Source organism: Candoia aspera, chromosome 1 (assembly GCF_035149785.1).
Source record: "Candoia aspera isolate rCanAsp1 chromosome 1, rCanAsp1.hap2, whole genome shotgun sequence".
Classification (NCBI taxonomy): Eukaryota; Metazoa; Chordata; class Lepidosauria; order Squamata; family Boidae; genus Candoia; species Candoia aspera.
Genome location: NC_086153.1, coordinates 330,290,841 through 330,308,106, shown reverse-complemented (window position 1 = coordinate 330,308,106; position 17,266 = coordinate 330,290,841). Strand labels below are relative to the sequence as shown.

The 17,266-nt window shown below is 41.8% G+C and overlaps 2 protein-coding genes across 2 annotated transcripts in view; one reads left to right on the top strand and one right to left on the bottom strand.

The window, feature by feature from the left end:
* ARRDC2 (arrestin domain containing 2) overlaps positions 1-17,266 on the bottom strand; it is a 463,191-nt gene that overhangs the window by 239,297 nt on the left and 206,628 nt on the right. The window lies entirely within an intron of this gene.
* Positions 1-17,266, top strand: part of INSR (insulin receptor) — an 83,368-nt gene that overhangs the window by 43,305 nt on the left and 22,797 nt on the right. The window contains exons 3-10 of the mRNA XM_063290672.1: positions 3,076-3,391; positions 4,729-4,874; positions 5,677-5,821; positions 6,126-6,340; positions 7,475-7,601; positions 8,486-8,736; positions 9,687-9,854; positions 13,442-13,637. Of these exons, the coding sequence (XP_063146742.1) occupies positions 3,076-3,391; positions 4,729-4,874; positions 5,677-5,821; positions 6,126-6,340; positions 7,475-7,601; positions 8,486-8,736; positions 9,687-9,854; positions 13,442-13,637 (1,564 nt within the window). The remainder of the gene's footprint in view (positions 1-3,075; positions 3,392-4,728; positions 4,875-5,676; positions 5,822-6,125; positions 6,341-7,474; positions 7,602-8,485; positions 8,737-9,686; positions 9,855-13,441; positions 13,638-17,266) is intronic.

Sequence of the window (17,266 nt, the reverse complement as noted above, 5' to 3'; positions counted from 1 at the left end):
CACGTGGATTCAAACTGCTGACCTTCCGATCGGCAAGCTCAGCAGCTGAGCTAAAATTAAAACTGAATTATTTTGTTCGGTGGGGCACAAAGGGGTGGCTAAAAAATATTCAGTATGCTTTCCCAGGTATTGACACAAACTCTTACTGTCTGTCTGTCTATTTATTTATTTATTCATCCATTCATTCAAAATGTTATATACTGCCTACTTCCCAAGAATCAATATTACTTTAAATAATTTTTTCCCCAGCCAGGCCTTCTTTGGATTTGCTGGGATTGTAATTCCCAGCCAAGAGGGCTAAAATGGAATTGTGCTGGCTGGAAGTTCTGGGAAGGGCACAATACATCTTGAGGGTACAGAGCTGAGGAAAGGCCATTTTAAAACAAAGCAATTCCTGTTGAAAAATGGTTGTTGCTGTTTAGTTTTTGTTTTGAGTCTTTGCTCCTGAGTAAAGAACATGAAGGTGGTTCTGCTGGATCAGATACGTTCAGTTAACTTGTGTTTTTTTACTAAAAGTCAGCCATAATCCTCTGAGAAGCCCACAAGCAAAGCATGCAGGAAACAGCTATCTCCTTTCTGGCTCCGTGAATAATCAGGGATAGACTGCTTCTGTATATGGAAGTTCTGCCTTTCTAAGTATGGAGCATCAGCCTAGATTTTGGAAATGTATGGGGTGCCTTTGCTGAATATGGGTATCTGTTAGCACCTTCTAACCAATTGAGCGTCGTAGTTCTATTTGAATATCCAGAGAAGAATGCTATTGCTGTGCTTCTTGAAACCTCCGAGATGGTGTTTTGCCTTCTCTGGAAATATTCTTATATGTAGTTTCTCTCTCACTCCCTTCTACTTCCAGAACCAACCGTTGCAACAAACATAATAAGGTTGTACAAGGAAATTGCCTGTTACTCTCACAGGCATGGAAAATAAATCAATTAAGCTCTTGTTGTTTATAGACTACTGTCACTTTCCAGTCTGAATCATTTTGCAGTCATATCTGCTCTGACTTTTTGCAGTCTTTCTTGAGACTGTAGGAACAGAATATTGGAATGAAAACTGTTCCACTTTTCATTAGCTAACTCTACTAGTGGTTTGAAGTACCACATACACTGTGTATTTCAGGCTATATGACCTTATCAGGAATAAAGTGAAAACTAATGCAAAAGATAACAGAAGGTGCTAAAACACAAACATTTTGACAGGATATACATATGTTAATTTGCTTCTGCCATTATAATTGGCAATATCATGGAAGAAGAGGTGGGAACACCCTTCCAGTTCTCAAAAGCTTTGCTGTCTCTTAAAAAGCCCCATCATGGTTTCAAAAGATCTATTTTTAAGCCATCTGAGGCTGTGGATCAAGAAGCCTGTGGCTTTGAGATACATAATTTTGATCAAAATCTGCCTAGTGGCTTAAGATACCTAGTAGCTTTTGCTCTGAAACAGGTCTTTCTTGTGGCCCTGAGCATACTGTATGCTGCTGCTTCAATTCTGGAGAGCAGCAACTATAAGGTGGAAGGGGTAGTTTTGATATTTTCTAGTGGTTAGCCCCCACCAACTTTAGAAAAAGCTTTCTTCCTGATTGTCAATCTGCTCAAGTATGAACATTTCAGAACTAGGTGTTACCTTGCTGTTTCAGTTACTGGTATTGTCTATATACCTTACCCCAGCCTTGCCCATAGTAATTGCTACTGGCTAGGGATTGTTAGTAATTTGACTGGCAGCACTTGCTTGCTGTGCAGTAGAGCCTTTTGACTTTGAACTGGCATAGAGCAGCTGAAGTGGTGAATGGCATTAGGATAGCATGTGATTTCTTTCTAGCATGGTGGGGAGGGTACTGCATAGCCATTTAGCAAATAGGCAGGGTCCAGTTTTTCTGTGAAGCGATTCTGACCTTCCTCTGAAGTCTACGTTTACGCTTGCTTTTTAACTATGACCTGCTTGGTAGTGTATTGATTATAAAAAATGGGTAAATAGAAGGGAGGCATACTATTTCTTCAAGAAATAGCTAAAGGTACATCAAACTATGTACATTGTCATCCCCCCATCCCTGCATCACCAGCTTTCCTGTGCTGAAAGGACTAAAGTTGAGTAAACATAATTATTTTTTTGCCAGTCTAGATATTAAGATGCATATTCCAAAATCGATATTATTGTCTTGGGAGATACATAAGGGTTTTGCTGGTCTCAGAATAAAAGTATCACAAGTATCACAAAGAGGGAGAGTTTAGTCTTAGAGTTTATGGGAAATATGAAGGTAAATTCTTTGGTGAAACAAAATATAGGCTATTATAAGTTAAGAATGGATAAATAGTTTGGGGTCAAAAATTAAAAGTTCATTTTGTTTTTGGGCTGAATGATACATGTAAATGTATGGAAGTTGGTCTTGTGAAGATGAGATGCTACACTGCAAAACTTTAACAAAAATAAAACTAGATATTTAGACTTGGGATCTTGGGATCTACCACATGGTACCTGTGGCATCAATGTGCCCAAGGGCACCTACCTTGCTTCTTGTCATGTATCATGCTCCACTTGACTTTTTTATAGTTTTAAAAATAGGAAGCTACCTTGCTGTAAAGAACCAGCCTTTTGTATCATTATTGTTTTAAGAATGCCTCTTGGCTTCAGCTAGGATTCCTAAGCTTTCTTAAAAAACAAAATTGATAAGTGATGCAGCCCACTGCATTGGTTGGAAATGCACTCTACTGTTTAGGAAAGGGGCAAAGATAAGCAGAAGTAATAGAAATCAACCTGCAGGATTGGGGGCACAGGAGTGGTCATTAACATTCTAGTAAATAGTCATAGAGTACTGATTTATGGGGAACTCTGTTGTTTATTCGTTCAGTCGCTTCCGACTCTTCGTGACTTCATGGACCAGCCCACGCCAGAGCTTCCTGTCGGTCGTCAACACCCCCAGCTCCCCCAGGGACGAGCCCGTCACCTCTAGAATATCAATGGGGAACTCTAGCATGCATTTATATGTTGATGAAGCAATAAAAGTAGTTTTCCTTGAGGTAAGGGGCATCTCCTCCTAAACGTGACTAGTAATTATCTCTCCTCATTTCTCTTTTCCAGTGTGTCCTGCCACATGCAAGTCTCAGGGCTGTACCCCAACTGGCAAGTGCTGCCACACAGAGTGCCTTGGCAACTGCATTGGGCCCAACAATCCAGAGAAGTGTGTGGCGTGCCGGAATTTCTTCTTGGATGGCAAGTGTGTAGAGACATGTCCACCTAATTACTATCGCTTCAAAGGCTGGCGGTGTGTGACTTTTGACTTCTGTCAGGAGCTGCACAATAAATGCAAGATGGCCCGTGAGTCTGAATGCTATGTTATCCACAATGGCGCATGCATCTCTGATTGCCCTTCAGGTTACACCTTGAACTCCACCAAGTGAGTTCTTCCTTTCTATCTTCTCTTCTTATTGGTTGGGGTAGAGATAGTTGAGTTTTGAAAGGTATATCAGGATTAGTAGCAAAGAAATTAGAAATAAACAAGAAATAAGGAATAGCATTTTGTGCCAATCAACAACAAAGAAACATGCAGTCCAAAATATTGGAAATCTTTCAGATTTGTGGTACTGTCTTAGCTCTCAGTAAGAGCAGAAATCTCATGAGGCACCTATGTTCTTTTTCTCCCCATAACATTAAAGTCACAAGTAGAGCTTAATCATGAATAAAGTTACTGTCTAAGTATAACTCAGGTACAGTCTTCAGACAATGCTTGTCATATTAAATTAGAAAATACTGAGTGGAAATATGCTTAATCAATGTATGCATATATTATTTAAAAGCAATTTAGTACTTCTGCAGTTTAGTTATAAAGTTGGATGAGATGATAAATGTATATGCACACATATTTGTGCTGTCTTCCAAACGCATGGAAAACATTTCTTGGTTTTCATTACTTGGAACTTGCCTTCTTTGAACTCATCATAAATTTTGTAATGAGACAACTGGGTTTTCTGATTCCTTATTAGTTCTTCTTATGTTGTAAAGAGGGAAAATAGTAAAGAAGAGCAACGTGTCCACAGGGGAGAGGAAATGGACAGTTTGGAGCATTCTCAGTAAAGAATAGATAATTGGCAATTCAGTTGTTTATCACAGGATAACTTGTTTCTATTTTATTTCTATTCTGGTTCTTAGTTTTAAGCTGCCCAGAGTCATATGGAAGTGAATCAAATATTTTTCTGAATATTATTATTAATTGTAATATTTTTCAGTTCATTTCATTTCAGGGGCTTGGAACTAATACAGAGTTTTAAGCCTGGAAGCAGTTTTCTTTGCTTTTCTGAACATAGATTCTTCCTAGTAGGGTAGCATTATACTGGCAACATACCACTTACACCTATCTGCCTGCCTGCCTGCCAGTTCCACCATGACAGATTTTTTAAAAAGTTCTGTCAGATGATTGAATCCTGTGCTAAAGTCATGCTTGAAATTTGAATTATTAAGAAACCAGGAAGATCTCAATCCAACATGGCCATGGGAACTGGGTGGTAGCTGCATTGTCAACTCCTTCATCCTGTTGAGGCTGGAAAAAGACTGTCCTGAAGAGATTAGCTAAATATTAAGGTATCACCTGTTGTACAGATTGTGGGGTTCTCATAATAGTGACTATGAACTCTAGAATCATTTCCTAGATTGGAGAAGTTGGTGTTTTATTGCACCATTATCCATTATATTAAGCATTTAACAGCCTGAATGATCCCCTCGGTATTTCTTTTCCAGCTTGCTCTGCACACCCTGTGCAGGGCTTTGTCCAAAAGTTTGTGACTTGGGTGAAGAAAAGGTAATTGATTCAGTTACTGCTGCACAGGGGCTCCGAGGCTGCACCATTGTGAACGGAAGCTTGATTATCAGCATTCGTGGAGGAAGTGAGTGTCCATGTCCTTTACTTTGGGCCATCTAGAGAAGGTGTGAACATTTTTTTTGTCCAGTGACCATACCCTATCCACCATACCACCTCTGATGCATGGCAGCAATGCATCATGTTGCCAGAATGAGGACTGACATTTGCACCCATTTTTTTTTAAAATTTGGAAGAGGGATGATGGAGTATCTCAAAATATTAGGCTTACTGAAGGAAATGCTAAAATTTTGGTCTACCAGGAAGTCACACAATTTTGCCCATGTATTTCAATAGTGCAAATCTAAAAAGATCAGGGGTGTAAAAGTGTGGCCTAAGGACCAAATGTGGCCTGCCGACATTTCTTTTTTGGGGGGAAGTTAAGAAAACTGGCAGATTTAAATCTTGCAAAAACTTAAGGAATCTATTTCACCCCTTAACATTTCCAACGCACCTCCCCCCTAAACTGGTGCCGATCCTACTTGCTTTCAGAAGGCAGCTCTCAAAAGCTTGGTCGGCCCTTGAGCCAGTGGAAGTTCTGCACTCCTGTCATAGGTAATGGGTAGTCCAACCCAGGCCTAATAAGATAAGCAAACACACTAGTAAAGGACAAAGGAGCAATACTTGGTATAGAGGGCTGCCTTTGGACATATCAGGTGTCTCTGTTTTGGGACCATGGAAGGAACTTGTTGCTGATGGGATCATTTTTTAGTGATTGTAATAGTGACTTTGGGTACTTCTTCACATGGGTTAGGACCCAATATGGATAAGAAGCTGCTCTTCGTTCATAATTTTGTGGCTTGAATGGCTGATATTTCACTCTCCTTTAGCTAACATTGCTGCTGAATTGGAAGCCAACCTTGGTTTGATTGAAGAAATCTCAGGTTACTTGAAAATCAGTCGCTCCTATGCCCTGGTCTCTCTCTCTTTTTTCCGCAAGCTCCACCTGATCAGAGGACAGACTTTGGAAGCAGGGTGAGTTCAGTTCTTCAGGGGTATCTTGAACCCCTGAAAATACTATTGAGAATAATGGTATCTTTCCCCACTTCTGTATCATTGTAACATGTCACAAGCAAGTCAGTCTGCTGTTAAGACCGAGGAAGTAGGAAAAGGGGTAGGTTTTGATCTTTTGGTCTTTGGTCCCTGCTCTCAAGAGGGTTTAACTTACTTTTGGGGGGGGGATTAGAAATGAGAGCTGATTGCAGGGGAGGCCACTTGACAGTCCCCCCTTTCTTTCTTCTGCATTTGTTTTCTTCATCTCCTTCTCTTCTTCACCCAGGAATTATTCGTTCTATGCCCTGGACAACCAGAATCTCCGCCAGCTTTGGGACTGGAGCAAGCACAATCTCACTATTGCCCGGGGGAAGCTGTTCTTCCATTACAACCCCAAGTTGTGTCTATCAGAAATCCATAAGTTGGAAGAGATCTCCGGAACAAAAGGGCGCCAGGAGAAGAATGATATTGCTCTCAAGACCAATGGCGACCAGGCTTCTTGTAAGGATGAGTTGCTGCTGTCCAAGGGACATGGATAAATATAAATAGATACAATGTTTGTTTTCTTAATTCTGGATGAGTGGGGGCTGAACATTATCTTAGTAGGTTAGGATGCACATAGATGCTCTGTTTTGTGGAGTTGTTCATCTTAAGTAATGTTTATTGATTATTACTTCACAGCCTCTAGTTTTTGCTGGTAATTAGGAAATTATTACTTTGCATTAAGACTGTGGGGTCAGGCAGAGGCAAGACCTTTTTCTCTCAGCAACATTAGGAATCATCCTGCAACTCTCACTCTGCTTTGGGATCAGTAACTGCCCAACTGTTCACTTGTGTGGTTGTTGCTTTTTTTTTTTAATCTCAAAGCAAAGAGGAGAGGAAAGTGGGCATTGGTCCAGAACCATACATTTGTTGTGTTTTGGCTTTGTTTCCTTCTGGGAATGTTTCTGCACTCAAAGATCTAGCTTCCAAATTGGTAACATCCTGTTTATGTATACTATATATTTTCAGAGTCAGTTGCAAAGCAAATCCAGCCCTCTTTTATGAATTTCTGCCAGGCTGGCAGAGCACAGGACAACTTGTCCCCACAGCCTCCCTTAGCAATAGCACATATGTGTGCGAGAGGCTCTCTACCCACTCTCTGCAGATCAGAGGGGCCTGTTTTCTATGGCCACAGCTGCCTGCATTGTATTAATTCATGGGAGGATTGGTGGGGGTAATAAATACCATACCATAACTTCCCCTTCTTTCTCTCTCTCTGCTTCCCTCCACTTTCAGATTAGAAAATCAGTCCATTATTTCTGGAACTCCAACATTTTTTAATTTTCCTCTGATTCTAGATAACTATTTCCCATCATGACTTCTTCATTAACACCTACTTTGGTTTCTGCCTTCATGTAGAGTCCTGGCATTTCCATGGTACTTCAGTTTCATTTGGCACTAGCCCATGGGGGGAAGGTTCATGCTCTTGACTCTCTCTTCCGATTTACCATTGCTTTCCTGTTGGACTAACATCACTTCTGTGGATCTTGCAGAGTATGGATACATATGAAATGCTCAACTTGGTATGGTTGTACCATTGTTTTTTGTATGCATGAATGCTTGGTAATGCAAATGCGATGTCATCCTCTGCAGGTGAGAATGAAGTGCTGAAGTTTTCTTTAATAAAAACATCCAGTGACAAAATTGTACTGAAATGGGAGCCATACTGGCCACTGGACTTCCGCGACCTTTTGGGCTTCATGCTGTTCTATAAGGAAGCGTGAGTAAACAATCCCTGTAAAAGCCAAGTTCCTGGCTACCAAAGCCTAGATCGTGCAGCCCCAGAAGAGTAGGGCTGAGAAAGGCTAATGGTCATACAGACAGAGGGCTAGAAAGTACCAGAGTTGCCTCCAGCTGACAGGCTTAGTTCTTTCGTTTAACGTTCATGTAGACCGAGGGTAGAAGGAAGCAGTAGTCTTCATAGTTGGACAAGAACCAAATAACCTGCAGCTGAGAGGTTTTGTAAATATTAGACCTACAAAAATGAAGCGATAATCAATAGATTTGATCCTATATTAATCATAAAATAAATTGATTGACTGTGGGGAAAAGATGAAATTAGCTTTGTAGTTACTCTGAACACATTTTAACTATTGACATTAACCATTTTTAAATTACTGTAGTTACTGTTAAAAATGCTTCACATTAAAAGAAAATTGAAACAGAAATAAATAACAGCAGCTCTATCAAAACATCAGTTATGTTCAGTAGGCAGAAAACATTATGGCCTCTGCTTGTGTTCCTAACCCAGGGAGGCTTGCAGTGATAGCAGTTTGCTAGTGGGAATACCTTCACAGTGTTGATGCATTTGCCCCCGAGTGCTGTGGCTTTACCATTGTACTACACAAAAATTGGCATTCCTTGTTCATTGGGATATTTGACCATATTAGACCGGCATAACTCTCTACACCACCTAGCACTCACTATCATTGGCCAGTCCAGTTGGAGAGAAAGGTTCTTTCTCATTTCCATAACTCTGGACTTGTAAATGGCTTCATTGTATCCATGGCCCCCCTTTAAAATGAATAGCACATTTGTGCCTATGTGTATGTATTGCTTTTCTGGAATAGCAGCTGGTGTCCTTTCCCTTACTTTTTGGGCCAGTCCCTTCCGGAACGTGACGGAATTTGATGGCCAGGATGTTTGTGGCTCCAACAGCTGGACGGTGGTGGATATTGAACCTCCTCCCCGGCCGACTGATGGCAGGACACCATTCCATCCTGGGTTTCTGATGCGGAACCTGAAAGCCTGGACTCAGTATGCCATTTTTGTGAAGACACTGGTTACCCATTCAGATGAGCAGAAGATCTATGGGGCGAAGAGCGAGATCATATACATTCAGACTAATGCTTCTGGTGAGCAGTACTGCCGTCTTGCAGTGTTCAGGAACTGCCAGTTGAAAAAATTCTTGAGGGGGGACTGTTATAATTGATTCCCTAGCTAAAGAATTATTCACTACAGCTATAATTATTCTAACATATTGCTGCAGGATAAAGTCACTAACTTAGAATTAGCATTGGTTGGAAAAAACTTGTGGTCATCTAGTGTGACCCCTTTTATAGCAGGTATCCAGTAAACCATCCCTTTAGGTGGCCCCAGCTCCCATTTGAAAATCTTTTTAGCGAGGGAGAGTCCACCTGCATTAACCACCAGGAAATTCCTCATAATATTTAACCGAATCTCCTTCCTTTTTAATTCAATTCCATTGGCCCTTGCCCTACTTTCAGTTTCAGCAAAATAGGTCCACTATTGCATGTGACAGCCTTTTAGATATTTATAGACCATTATCATATCTCCCCTAAGTTTTCTCTTGCAAGCCAAACATACCCAACATCTTTAACTGCTTCTCATAGGACTTAGTTTCCAGGCCCCTTATCATCTTGGTTAGTTCTCCTCTGAATCTGCTCCAGCTTCTCTATGTACCATTTAAAGTTAATTATCCAGAAGTGGACATAGTATTCCAAGTGCAGTCAAACCAGCCCGGAATAAAATAGAATAATTACTTTGGATGATGTCTATATAATGGGAATTTCATGAAAAGGATAGGCCTGTTAGTAGCTATTAGGCATAGTGGAACCTTCAACTTCAGGAATGTTCTGCCTCAGAATATTAATTACTTAATACAAGCCCCAGAGAATGGTTATGTCCTAACTGTTATGCCTTCAGCATTAATGGGGGCATATAGCTGCTTTCTTACTTTTTAGAAATGAGGTTAGGCTAAGCAGGCTCACGTTGCTTGACTTGATAAGGTTTTTGTTCACCCTCTTCCTATTTTTGTGATGGTTATTTTCTTTCTTCTCTCCAGTGCCAACTGTCCCCCAGGATCCAATTTCGGTTTCCAACTCTTCATCACAGATCATTCTGAAGTGGAAACCACCTTCTGATCCCAATGGGAATATTACACATTATATGGTATCCTGGGAACAGCAAAGTGAAGACAGTGAACTCTATGAACTAGATTACTGTCTGAAGGGTAAGACAGGCTAGCTGTGTCCCCCTACTTTCCTCCTTAAATTTTTGAGAATTTCACAGCAAGTTGGTTGGTTTGCTTGTTCAGTCCTATGCAATTCTGTGCTCCATGTGGGGCTGTCTTTAAAAAACCTCCAGAAATTTTAGTTGGTAGAGAATGCAACAGCCCAGATGTTCACCAGCAGTTATCACTGGGAGCATGTGACACCTGTATTGTGTCCCTGCGTTGGTTGCTTGTGAACCTCCAGGTACGATTTGAAGTATTGGTGTTAACGTATAAACGTCATTATGGCTTAGCACTAGGCTACCTACAAGGCCACATCTTCCTACAGAAGTCTGTCCAACCTTATGATTGTGCCAGGAATAGCAGCAGATTGTTCCCCATTTTCGAGAAGTCAGGAAGGTGATGCTTGGAAAAACTCTTCCTTTTTGGTGGTGCCAGCCCTTTGGGATGGCCTCCTGCTTGAGATTAGATCTCGCTTGGCCACCTTTCAGGAGATGTTGACGACTGAGCTGTACCAAAAGGCATTTAGGTTATAACACCTCTTCGTTGGTATTATATGTTTTGTGGGGTCAAGCATGTTAGTCATGCTTGTATTTTTGGTTAATTGTATCTATAAGCACCAAGAGCTTGTTGGGTTGCAGTGGGGTAAAAATATAATAGATAAACTAACTCTGGCTAACTGCTTCCTTAATTAATCTGGAAGGAGGTGATTTGAGCAACCCTACGCTAACTTACTGCAATTAGCTAAAATGTCTTATTATAACAACTGGTGTCTTCTGTATGTGCTGGATCAGTGTTCCCATAATCTCCCAGCCAGCATGGTCAATAGGCTGGGTAACAGGCTGTGTAATGCTTTGGATTTGAAGGAAGAAAAGCGTCACTGAGCATGCAGAAACAAACAACCTATCCGCAATTCCTTAAACCAAGCATATCTTTTTCTGGGATTATACAACAATTTTTGAGGGCACCCACACGATCCTGGGAAGAGGAGTGGCTGCTTTAAGAAGTTGCAGTCAGGTACTACATTCAACCCCCAAGCATCTTGTTACCTTTAAATCCACAGTGCTGCACAGCCAAAGTGGCTATTGATAGTTGATTGTGTGTTCATGGACATAGTTGTATATGGAAAACCCAGGTCTGAGATAGATGATGGCTTTGTGAAATCACAAGGAAGAAGTACGATATGTCTGAATACTAGATGTCTTCAGGAACTTCTGAAAACAATAGCTGGGTTCACACATTGTGCTAAGCCATAAGGTAGTTGGTGTCATGAGTACTGATGGCGAGCAGGAGGGGGCCTCGATCCAGGGTGGAAAACGCATGCGTAGTACTGAGGAATTAAGCAGCCATTCAAAGAGACACAGATCAGGCCCGCTGTAGCTTTTGGGGTTTATATGTCTGGGTTTTTCCCACACTTCTTCAATTTGTTAGGATTCTGTTTTATGTAGCAGTAATAAACACTAGAGACCTTCTCCTCGTCTCAGCATGATTTCTGACTGTTAGGACAGTTGGTTTGGTTTAGTGTATTAAATTAATGTAACCATTGTAGTAACTACATTGTAGTTAGTAAGCCATGTGTTTTGTTACTCCAGCAATTATGGCTTAATCAACAAACCATACAGGCCATATATGATAATTTAACAAGCTCAATTTAGCATATGCACTATTTGAAAGGAGTGTAGCAAAGGAGTAGATAACAGAATTTGCCAAAACAGCCAAACATCTTGTCCCAGACAGGATAGCAACATTCAATTAGAGAGAACCTTGCTTGAATTGAAGCTTCTTTCCAGTAGGAATCAGCACCACTCATTCAGAAGCATGGTATCTTCTTTAAGGCTGTAGTCCCCTTATTGACCATTAATCTTTTACCTCAAGGCCAACAACCGGTCACTTCTTCTCCGGTGCAGCCCAGAGTCCACTACTGCACCGTTGGCCCAGTTCGCTGCCAGCCCGGTCCGCCACTGTGTCGCTGACCCAGTCTGCCACTGCACTGCCGGCCCGGTCCGCCGCTGCAGTGTTGCAGTATTTCAGTGCCAGCCCAGTCTTCTGCTGCGCTGCCGGCCCGGTCCGCTGCCACGCTGCCCGGTCCGCTGCTGCGCCGCCGGCCCGGTCCGCTGCTGCCCTGCCCATCACAGTGCCGGCTTGGTCTGCCGCCGCACCACCGGCGCAGTCCTTTGGGGCCCGCCCTTTTGTTAGGGCCCAACCGAGCTCGCCACACCTCACTGCCCGGTCCACTGCTACCGCTCCCATCCATTCCACTCCGGGGGTTCTACACCCCCCAGTCCGTCCAAGGTGGGTGCAGGGGGACCAGAGCGGGGTGGGGGTGGGTGGGCGATCAGACGCTAAAAAGCTATTAATATAAAGTGTCTCCCACCTGACGCAGCGACCGGCGTTTTTAACATCTACATGAAACCGCTGGGTGAGATCATCCGTCACCATGGGATGAGGTATCATCAGTATGCTGATGATACTCAATTGTATATCTTCATCCTGGGTGAAATAAGTGATGCCGTGACCACCCTCTCTGAGTGTCTGGGGGCTGTGGGGGCCTGGATGGGGAACAACAGGCTTCAACTGAACCCTGATAAGACCAAGTGGCTGTGGGTTAATGATTCTTCTGTATCCGGGACATTAACATCTCTGGTTCTGGATGGGGTTGCACTGCCCCAGACAGACCCGGTACGTAACTTGGGGGTCCTCCTGGACTCACGGCTCCTGCTCGAAGAGCAGGTGGCAGCCGTGGCCAGGAGCACCTTTGTGCAGCTACGTGCCGTACACCAGTTACGCCCCTTCCTGGACCTGGAGGCCCTTTGAACAGTCACTCATGCCCTTGTTATCTCTCAGATAGACTATTTCAATGCGCTCTGTGTGGGGCTACCCTTGAAAAGTATCCAGAAGCTTCAGCTGGTCTAGAATGCAGCTGCGTGAGCTGTTTTTGGTGCCCCCAAAAGGGCACATGTAACACCACTGCTGCGCGAGCTGCATTGGGTGCCAGTTTGCATCCGGGTCCAATTCAAGGTGTTGGTTATTACCTTTAAAGCCCTACATGGCATGGGACCAGGTTACCTGAGGGACCGCCTCTTCCCCATTACATCAACCCGTCCCACCCGATCGTGCAGAGAGGGCATGCTATGGACCCCGTCTGTAAAAGAATTTCATCTGGCGGGGTCCAGGAAGCGGGCCTTCTCTGCAGTAGCTCCTGCTCTGTGGAACATGCTGCCCCCGGAGGTGAGATTGGCCCCATCGCTCCTGGCCTTTCGGAGGAGTCTGAAGACCTGGTTCTGCCGCCTCGCTTGGGGTGGAGAGGGGAATAGAGTTACATGGGGATGGTTGTTATAGACCACTCCTCCCACACTTGGACTGTTTTAGATCTTTCATCGCTTGGATTTTTATTCTTTATTTTTATTTCTATTTATAGTATTTTTATAGTATTTTATTATTCTGATGGTTTTAATCATTTGTTCTAAACCGCCCAGAGGCCTCCGACGGGAGGAGATGGGCGGGGATAAATTAGATAAATATAAATAAATAAATAAATATTTTAGGATCATGAGACATAGGAGCTTTACTGTCCATCTGTCCTGCAGGCTTGAAGCTACCCTCTCGGACATGGTCTCCCCCGTCAATAGACCAACCCAAGCCCAATGAAACTGTGGGTGAAAAACCGAGTGAGGAGTGTTGTTCCTGTCCAAAAACAGACTCTCAGATCCAGAAGGAGTTGGAGGAATCTGCCTTCCGGAAGACTTTTGAGAATTACCTCCACAATGAAGTATTCGTTCAGAGGTAAGCTCCTGAGTGCAGCTGCCTTTCTTCTGGCTTAAGTGAGGACATTCAGACTTCCTTTCTCTGCTCTCTAGCAGGAGACAGATGGAGGTATAACTATCAGAGTACTTAGTTTATAGTACTGAACAATAATAAAGCTACTTCTGTTGGAAAAAGCAACTAATTCATTGAGAGGCTTTACAAATACTCAACTTACTGTAACTGGTTTTGTGTAAGTATTTTCCTTTCTTGGCCAGGCAAACAGCAGTTTCTGAAATTATTCTTTACTTTTGTGGTAAAATCCTACAGAATGCCTTATATGTGTGCTGCCTCATGGGGGTAATGCAGGTGCTACTTTTTAAGTGTTTTTTTCATCCTCCCACATCAGCAGGTAATGCCATAATAAACAGTTGTTATGCCCTATCCTGGCTAGAATGCCCTGGAAACTTAGTGAGCTTCTGATAAAAAAAATGAAAGGTGAAAGGTCCCCTGTGCAAGCACCGAGTCATGTCTGACCCTTTGGGGGGACGCCACTTTTGTGACGTTTTCTTGGCAGACTATAGAGCGGGGTGGTTTGCCTTCCCCAGTCATCACCTTCCCCAGAAAGCTGGGTACTCCTTTTACCAACCTTGGAAGGATGGGAGGCTGAGTCAACCTGAGCCGGCTACCCAAGAATCCAGCTTCCGTTGGGATCGAACTCAGGTCATGGGGAGAGTTTTCAGTTGCAGTACTGCCACCTACCACTCTGCACCACACGAGGCCGTTTTATGTTTTAGAGCTTCTGATATTAGCACAATAGTGTCATTGGTTCCTTGTACAAGGATATTTTTTTACCATCCTAATGTGTCTCGGATAATTGGGTGCACCTTTGGCCATGCTGTTCCAGCTGTCTGTGAGGCTTTGTCTGACATAGCTGCTGGTCTTTTATAAGAGAGGGGAATTTTGGTCCAAGCATTCTAGCAAGCTAAATGAGGAATCTCAAAGGGTAATGATTCGACTAAGCTGGAGCCTTAGTGACTCTTACAAAAGATAATGAAGTTTATGGGAGTTCTGGCATTACTTGCTTGTTGAGATTTCTTGGACAGTAGCTGAATTTAAGGGAAAAATGGATTTCTGCGTATTTGACCACCTTGAAAGAAGATAGCCTTTGTTTGATGAATATACAGTGGTAAAGACCTCAAATAAGGAGGAATAACAGGCTGAGACAATGATCAGTCTAGGTGCAATAGTAAAAACTTTCATTAACCTAATTTCCTCTGAAAAGTCTACAGGAAAGTAGTTCTTTCCTTTTCCTGAGACTGGGATATTTCATTGGCTTTTCAGTTTGTTGGTGGTCCAGCAAAGGTTAGAATTAAAGCTGAGCAATGGACAATGACTAGGGGCAGATAACTTAGATCAGGACATCTTCTAGTTTGAGGAATCTATCTATCTATCTATCTATCTATCTATCTATCTATCTATCTATCTATCTATCTTTTAATTTAATTTAATTTAATTTAATTTAATTTAATTTAATTTAATTTAATTTAATTTAATTTAATTTAATTTAATTTAATTTAATTTAATTTATATAGCCGCCCATCTCATTTGCTTCTTGAAACATTCTTTGTTAGCTATGCCAACAAAATAGATCTTATTTTTAATATCATTAGCTCTTATATTACAGATGTTTATGAATGCTTGCTCTCTAGTATAGTATATCTGTGAACTCTGGCCTATCATGAGGCCACAGCTCAGGACAATACATGTACTCAAGATAACTGCTTCTACATGGTTAATAAGTAAATTGGATGAAAATGGAACCAGAGCGTAGAGCCTCTTCTTTCCAGAAAAAGCAAGAACTGTTTTTATGCTTGAGACTAAATGTGAAATCTTACTGAGTGGACCTTTTACAAATACCTACTTTCAATTGAGTTACATTTTTGTGTTTTTCAGCAAATTAAAATCTGAACTAACCACTTCTGGCAAGTACGCAGTACCTCAGTCTGCTTCTTGTAGCAGATGTAGAAATTATTTTCTCTTAAACAGGACTAGAGTCCCACCCCCACCCCGCTTTTTACTGTATTAACAAACCTCAAAGGGATCACTACACCCTATTTTTATAGAACTGATATGCAGGTGGAAATGATCTGTATGTGTATTGAGGTGGGGGGAAAGATTGCATGGTATGTATTGTTTTAAGGAATTTGAGCTTTGTGGCACCTTAAGGATTAAGAAATTTAATATAACTGTTCATGGATCACAGTCCACTTCAAATGTATAAAGGAAAGTTCTGAGAATGAAATATTACAAACATGACAACTGTCATTGAGAAGGTGGCAGGAAGGAATAGTGAAAGAAGTTGAGTGATGACCATAAGCATAGCAGTAATTGGGTGTGGCAGATATTCCGGCATTAAATAGCAAATTAATTAATGTAATATGATACCAAAATCTGGTCTTCGTTTTATCCATGAGAAACAGTGGTAAATCTAAATCTGTTATTTTTAAACTGGATAGTTGTTGTAGTTTTGTAAGGATTGCCCTTTTCTCATCAGAGACTAGTGCAATGAAGAATTGAAATGGAATTGAGCATGGCCATTTATTGTTTTGCATAGAGATCAACCAGGTTATCTGATGTAAAGTGTAGTGGAACGTTGCACAATTGATGGCATATACCACGCTGGAGGATCCAGAGTGGCCTGAACTTGAAGCAGCTAAGGTCAATAGCAACAGCAAACCATGCTACAAAGATAGACACAGGAATCAAATGTAGGAATGTTGTTGCTGTATTTATCATTGCATCACTTCTGCAGAATTGAGAACATCACCCACAACATCAGGGAGATATGCTTGCTCTTTGTCCAGAGAGTTACTGTGCATAGCGCCCTTTGTTAGCACTGAACAAACTACCCAATATCTATGGAAAAGAATAAATGGATACAAGTCTGAAATGTCAATTATAAAACACCATTTGGAAAGCGGAACAGGAGAACAATAACAATTCTACTTTTTGTTCCATGAATCTTCCTTGCAAAATGTTTTTTTTAATGTATTGTAAAACCGCATATTTATAAACAACCACAGTCAATATAGCAGAAATGAAATGCATAAAACCATTTAAACAGCAAAAGATTGTATCACTTCAAAATATCATAGTCATGTCACAATAGGTTTAACAGTTCTGGGCAAATTAGAGCCAAATTGAAATAAACAAGCTTTTCCCGGAATTCCAAAGTGCAGGAGTCAATCAGGAAGCAAACAATATCTCTAGAAGAGGATCAATTTCAGAGCAAGACCATAAACACAAGGGGTAAGCAGATTCAAATGAAAAGGATGTAGTCCTTCAGATAAGCCCTAATGTAGTACAGTCTTCTCTGATGTTATGCCTCCCCCCAGTTGTATTTGGGCTGCAGTTTTCAGAATTCTTAGGTAGCGTTTGTTGTAGTCTCAATGTATCTGGAAGGCACCAGGTTGGAAAAGACTGGTCTTTTTAGCTAATCAGTTCTAGGGAGGCAGGGAGAGAAATAGGCAAGAACCATTATATAAGCAAAGAGGGCTGAAACATTCCTGAAGTCCTGGGAAACAAGGTAATATCTGGAAAGGACTCAGGCAGTCTACTCCCTGATTCACTGGGATATCAGAGGGAGGCGAGGTAAAGCATATTCAGGC